Here is a 7,017-nt window from a genome sequence, read left to right on the forward strand (position 1 = left end):
GAATCTCTTCGAAAGCATGTTTAATTCATTAAATTGATTTTACATGACTAGCATTTGTATGTACTTAGCATTTTGGCTAATACGTATTTGTTTTGTTTTGGCTTTGCCCTACTTATCATTTTAATGAGTAGATAGGTGATGGCGGTCGGACAACGTGAACTATGTGCTGCATTGGGAACGATGGACGGTGATCACCTAGTTTAACTTAATAAACATATCATTAGTAGTATAGTTACTTTGAAAGTATATCAAACTATTATTACTACTATTATTATCATTAATGAAAGTTAAGTACTATTTCCGCTGCAAAACTCTGTTAAGCCTTACGTAATCACGTGGCGGTAATACTCCCATGTTACTCCCTAAAGTTGGATTACTATTGTTAATATTAGAGAGTAATTTGGGGGTGTTACAGTTACAGTTCAAAACAAATGTTATTATCGGGTGGATTTGATTTTCACACTTCTATTACTAAATAATTGTAGTGAATTAGTGGTACACTAAAATTTAAAAATCAAAGGCCTTGTTTGAGAAAACGCTGAAAGGTGAAGCTGATTGAGTTAGCTGATTTTGACTAGCTGATTTTATTAACTGATTTGACTAACTTATTGTATAAACTGATTATATAAAAGTGTTTGGTAAATAGCTGATAGCTTAAAGATGATTGAGTATGTAAAATGACCAATAAGCTAATTGTGGGGTAGGTAGTTTAGATAGGATTTTAAATTAAATGATGTTATAAGTGTCATCTCACAATAATTAATGAATAAGCTAATTGAAAAAGCTCCTATAATGAGCTTTTTCAAAAAGAGCTTATTTAATGGAATAAGCTCTTTCAATAAGCTTACTACCAAACACCTATATTAGCTTGTTTGACTAGTCAATCAACTAAAGTTAGTTAAATAAGCTAATATACCCCCAATAACCTTACTACCAAACAGGGCCAAAGTAACAAACTGTGGTTCAATCACCTTAGACTATTGCATTAATTACCATCATACCCTTATTATGTATCAACAAATACATAACAGTACTCTCTTAGCAATTCCTCCAGGCTTTGCATCATTAAAATGGGCCAAGACTTATACTCGTTTGAAGATTCTAGTATGGAATACCCAACGTAACAAACTAACAAGTGGTCTTCAAAACAAAATTCTCGGACGAATAACAATTTTTCATTCAGGAGATCCTGCTTTTCAGTTTTCAATTCTCAATTTTCGCGTTACTTGTTTGCACACGCACAGGTCAGTCGCTCTCCTCTATTCCCGAAAATTCATCTAAAAATTTCATCATAACTTTCAATCTAAATGTAAGTGTTGTTAGAATCATGTTATTTGCATATCTGATTATTGTTATATATTAATGATTATTAATGTTTGGATTTGAGTAATTTGCGATCAATTTTGTTTAATTTATTATATGATTGAATAATTATGTTATTTTGTGTGTGAGAGGTAATATTGTTCGATTCATAAAATGGATTGTTTTCTTGGAATTTTTTCGGTTTATACAATGATGATGAATTAATGAATTATGGTTGAAATTAGCTATTTTTGCGATAAAAAGGTTTGATGTAATTGATCAATTGGAATAAAATGTTGTTTAATGTAATTGATTAATGCACAGTAATATATTTGAATTTTATTATTTCATTATCTGGGGAATGAAAATGGGTTATGCAGCAATGCACAATCTCAAATCAAGAATCTAATTAGTAGGAGTAGTTTGCCAATGAGCTATTCATGTTAGTGATTTTTTGCGCTCTAATTATTCAAATACTCGCTTCGTCTCTAAATGTTTTTCGTGTTCCAATGCAAGGTTTTCTCTAATTACACATAAATGAAAATTACGAAACTTTGACACGAATCAAACAAGACCCAGGAGACTATGAATTTTCTTATTTGTAAATTATAATAGGAATAATTTAGAAGATTCTTTCAAATTGTGCATAGTTGCAAGATTCTAAATGGCTAGAACTTTTTGATACAGAGGGAGTAGCGTATATTGGCATTTTGTTACCTGACCAAATCGCAAATTGTGCTGTTTTGAAATGAAAGAAATTTGATTTTCTTTTGAAATGAAAGAAAATCAGTATATTTTTGTATGGACATTTTTATATGGAGCATATGTGAATTCAGTGTATGAAAACCTGCTATACTTTAAGCATGGTTGTCTTTGTAGCATTCGGAATTTTAAAGTAATGGCGACCCTAATTGCTACTTTTGTTGATCCAATTAGCAACTCGAGTATCCACATTCCACCGTTGTAGGGCTATATATATCAAAATGTTGAGCCAAACTAGTTTCCTTGGAACTTTTTGTGGGGACATTGATATCGGTAGTCATGAGTTTGTGGATCAAACTACTATATTGTACTAAGTTTTGTACAAGTATATGATTATTAACTTCATAAAATGACTGGTCAGGCAATCTTGAAGGAGTGAATTGAGACGGATCATTAGAATTACTTGTATTCTTGTAATGAATCGTATGGATGAGAGCTATAAGGATAGGGTAAAGGCACTTTGGCGAGCTTTCTGTGCCATAAAATTTGTAAACGATGACAATGAACCGTGTCAAATTGAAGAGGTAACATTCATGATTCATGTTATTGAACTTGCTTCTCGTGATAAAGGTTTCAAATTGTTGGATTCAATTAAATTTAAACTTACACGGTGTTTTCTAGGGTCTCTTCGTGGGGTCTGCTGCTGCAGCAAACAACAAAGCGGCATTGAAACAGCATAATATTACTCACATCTTGACTGTGGCTGGTTATATTCCCCCTGCTCATCGAAAAGACTTCACGTATAAAATCATTGAAGGTAATTTTCCCCCAGAAAATTCGTCTAAGTTTAAGGACACTGTAGCCTGTAGCCCAGTACCTGCATAATTGCATATATTGCTGCATGGAATAGAAATTACACTATGTATTGTTATCTTTTGCTACTGAAACAACAAGAAAGCAATTTAAGATAAAGGTTGCATTGCTTCTCCTTCAACTTAGACTAATTTAGATGAGATGTTCTAATCGCTGCTGCATTAAGCTGAACGCCTTGCTTTGATCTATTTATAGTGGAGACAAAAAAATGATATCACTGGTGACTACAGCAGATCATTGCTTCATGACTTTTGCTAAGGGTATGGAAATTGAAGGTCCTCAGACTTCCAGGTGTATCTGACTTTCATGGAAGCTGTTAATAAATCTCACCAATATGACCTTTTGGATTTTTGGTACCCATGTATCTAACTTGAATTTGATGTTCCTTGATTCAACTTTAAGTAAAATTCTTATATACTTGCAAATCATCCCTCTGTATGCCTATAGATGGCTATGTAACTTAAGCTTCTCATTTCCGATTATGTTATTGTTTGTTCGAATTGTTCCTTAGATTAGCTTTGTGTCTCATCCAAAATTGCTTTCATGTATATTACGAATAAGTTATGCTGATTTATGGTCCGAATATTAATGTCCAATATGCTAATATCTTTGAATTTTATTAGCATAATGATCTCGTTGTCTTACCTTTTCTTTCAATTTGGTATTGAGGCAGTGGTGGACACAGTATGGACCGATCTTGCTCAGTACTTTGATGAATGTATTGATTTTATTGATGAAGCTAAAAGGTCAGGTGGTGGAGTATTGGTTCACTGCTTTGCAGGGAAATCCAGAAGGTAGGCTAAATCGCATGTTTTCCAGTGAATCATGGTATTGAAACTGATTGATGAAATCAGGTGTCATATTTGTTTTTTTTGAAATCCGGATGGTTGATCTAAACACATGAGTTGAGTGGAACTCTGAGTACAGGGTATTTAAAAAAAAAAAAAAAAAAGTGATTTAATTGACAAGCTGTTTCTATATTGTCGGATGTTGGTTGATTTGTGTGAATTGGGAGTTGAGCACATATTTAAAATTATCCCCTGGAACTATAAATGAGTGCAACATTTTTAATCTTGTTCAGTCAGATTGTTATCATGCTATGTTGCTGTATCAAATTGTAAGTGGAGGGAGGAGGGCTTCATGTTTCAGACCATGTGATCCTTGTTGCTGCTACTGAAAGCGGATTTAATACTATTTCTTTCTTTCTTGATGCCATGTAGTGTGACTATTATTCTTGCGTATCTGATCAAAAAGCACGGCATGACTCTATCTCAAGCTCTTGAATACGTGAGAAGCAAAAGACGACAGGCATCACCTAATGCTGGCTTCTTACAGCAACTCCAGAAGTATGAACAATCACTGCGAGGTGTGTAGTTCGTGCTTCATTTTATGTTCCCGTTTTCTTTGTTTCAATCTGGACCATTTTTTCTTCCTCCCTTTTCAGTTTTCGAGACTAAAGGTTCAATTACTCAGGTGGGCTATCTGTGTTAACAGCAACTTATATAATTGCAATTTTGAGCCAACATCTCCCCCTCGTATCTTTTATACAATTTTGAAAAGCAGCATCTGTCCAAATTCCTTGGCAAGGACATATAGGGATGCTACATTTTCCATTGCAAGTCATTTGTGAAGAAACAGTCTTGTTCGTAATTGTGAGACTATCATGTTTCTGTGTTAATTGTAGTCAGTTGATTGAATCTGTACCAGGAAAGAGATAGATTGATTGTTCAATCTTATACGATTCTGTTTTAGTTTATTTTGCAAGGCTTTGCTATTAATTGTTCTAAGTAGGTGATCTGAACTGTTAAGATTATTGCTTTAAGTCTAACGATGTCAAAAATAATTGCAGCCAATGAATCTCCCAAATGAGGGTTCCAGAGAATTTATGAGTGACTTCTTGCTTGAAGATGGCATCATTGAGAATTTCGAGACCAGAAGTGTATGTATTGAAATTCTTGCACACCATCTATTATTTGATATTTCTACTTGTATAGTGCTTCAATTGCTGAATTCGGTTATATTGAAATTTCAATTTATTATGAACTATGTTTACTAGTTTTATTTACTACCTCTGGTCCAATTTACTCGTAACAAAGGAATATTTTATGTCTCACAAATAATACCACTTTGTTGCGAGTAAATTGGACCGGAGGTAGTATTTTATTTTTTTAACGTGTGTTAGATTATATGGAGACAATGGAGTGCTAAGCTTCTTGTGATTATCACGCAGTCCAACAAAACTACTCTCTTCCTGAAGTTGTTCACAAACATCTTGCAATTGTAACCCAAATTTAATATTCGATTGATATCTTCCAATAAGTTAAAATAAATAAGGTATTGTTTCTGTCTGAATTTGATTTCCCCAAGAACTCGGACCTGAGATTCTGATACTCCTATCGGCAAGCTGAGAACCTACACAATGAGAAGAAGTTAGCTAACCCCGGGGTGATCCGGGGATAACCACTCCGATGACAAAGTCAGAAAGTGTTTAAGAGAAGAAGATAAGTAAGAGAGAGAAAGTAGAGAGAGAGAGAGAGAGTCATTAAATGTCCTCATTAATGAGGTCTTACCTACTATTTATAATGATCCACCTTGAGAGGTGGCTCTCATCCATGCAAAGTCTCCTGTGCCAAGTGTCGAGCTTCTGTTGCCACGTGCCGAATTCCGACAAGCCGATATGTCTGCTTTCTGGCGCATATCGGCGCCTTCTCACAATTGTTCAAAGTTTAGTCACATGCTTTTACAAGATATCGGTCATACCCAGATATCATCCCATACAATTAGCCCCCCAAGTGAGGACGCATGATCATACATCATCGTTCTCAGTTAATGTAGTCAATAAACTTAACCTAACTAGACAAATTTTGGGTTCCACTTCTCATTTTTCAAATTTTACCTTATGTTGGAAGTTTCATGTGATAACGTTTCTTGTACTCTGTCAAGCACTGTGCATTAACAAAACTTTATTGCTAACCTTGTCGTTGCTGCAGTTCGTTATACCCGCTTGGCTTATACTCAAACACTGCATCGGATGAAGCTTGAGGACACCTCAAAGACTCACATTTTGTGCTAAGAAGATTTGCCTCTATTTTTAAGCTCTATATTCTTTTGTGAAGAAGATTTATTTTACTTTATTATTATTAATTTTTTTGTTGTAACTTTCAGGACAACTTTTGTATAGTTTTATAATCCCATATTGTATCCATTTGCATTATCTTTGGCATTAGCTTTTAAATTTATACTTTTTATACCTCCTCGATGCATTACTTTGTTAAATTCTAGTGACTCCTTTTGTTCCCCCCCAAGTGACCTTGTTTGCCGATAGCAGACAAGGTCTACTTGTTACAGAATATATGAGAGCGAAAAACTCCGTTTTCCCCCCCAAGTGACATTGTGTGCCGATAGCAGACAAGGTCTACTTGTTACAAAATATATGAGAGCGAAAAACTCCGTTTTCCCCCCCAAGTGACCTTGTTTGCCGATAGCAGACAAGGTCTACTTGTTACAGAATATATGAGAGCGAAAAACTCCGTTTTCCCCCCCAAGTGACCTTGTGTGCCGATAGCAGACAAGGTCTACTTGTTACAAAATATATGGGAGCGAAAAACTCCGTTTTTCCCCCCAAGTGACCTTGTGTGCCGACAGCAGACAAGGTCTACTTGTTACAAAATATATGGGAGCGAAAAACTCCGTTTTCCCCCCCAAGTGACCTTGTGTGCCGACAGCAGACAAGGTCTACTTGTTACAAAATATATGGGAGCGAAAAACTCCGTTTCCCCCCCCCCCAAGTGACCTTGTGTGCCGACAGTAGACAAGGTCTACTTGTTACAATATGGAAGCGTAACCCACCCCCCCCCCCTTTTTTTTTTTTTGAAGTGGGAAAATTAGTACACGTGTCGTAAATCCTACCGCTACTTTTTGAAATTAGTTGTCGATTCAGGGCCGTTGGATTTCTGAACCGCCTTTCACCTCAACTGACTTTTCAGTTTCTTCTTTTAGATCAAAATTCCGCCATTTTTCATTTCATTTCTCATTTTTCCAAAGCTTTTTCTCAGTCTCAATTGTTCTTCAACAAAAGGTTTACTTTTCTGACTTTTCTCGATTTCGGTCTACGCTTCTCAGTATATTCGGCGCGCTTTT

The 7,017-nt window shown here is 35.4% G+C and overlaps 1 protein-coding gene across 1 annotated transcript; it reads left to right on the forward strand.

The window, feature by feature from the left end:
- Nucleotides 1-1,070: 1,070 nt before the first annotated feature.
- Nucleotides 1,071-6,127, forward strand: LOC145608626 (dual specificity protein phosphatase 1-like). Its single transcript, XM_081664239.1, has 7 exons — nt 1,071-1,244; nt 2,426-2,588; nt 2,686-2,821; nt 3,551-3,671; nt 4,098-4,243; nt 4,727-4,816; nt 5,868-6,127. Exons 2-6 carry the CDS (start codon nt 2,481-2,483, stop codon nt 4,744-4,746), a joined length of 531 nt encoding a protein of 176 aa, XP_081520365.1. The 5' UTR covers nt 1,071-1,244; nt 2,426-2,480; the 3' UTR covers nt 4,747-4,816; nt 5,868-6,127.
- The last annotated feature ends 890 nt before the right edge of the window (nt 6,128-7,017 follow it).

This window comes from Chenopodium album, chromosome 23, assembly GCF_948465745.1.
Source record: "Chenopodium album chromosome 23, dcCheAlbu1.1, whole genome shotgun sequence".
NCBI lineage: Eukaryota > Viridiplantae > Streptophyta > Magnoliopsida > Caryophyllales > Amaranthaceae > Chenopodium > Chenopodium album.

What these genes read in the sequence shown, in the direction of transcription:
- LOC145608626 (XM_081664239.1), top strand. Translation starts at nt 2,481, where the DNA reads ATGAATCGTATGGATGAGAGCTATAAGGATAGGGTAAAGGCACTTTGG. An exon ending in TTTGCAGGGAAATCCAGAAG is followed by an intron (nt 3,672 to 4,097) that starts GTAGGCTAAATC and finishes GATGCCATGTAG; the next exon opens with TGTGACTATTATTCTTGCGT. An exon ending in GTATGAACAATCACTGCGAG is followed by an intron (nt 4,244 to 4,726) that starts GTGTGTAGTTCG and finishes AAATAATTGCAG; the next exon opens with CCAATGAATCTCCCAAATGA.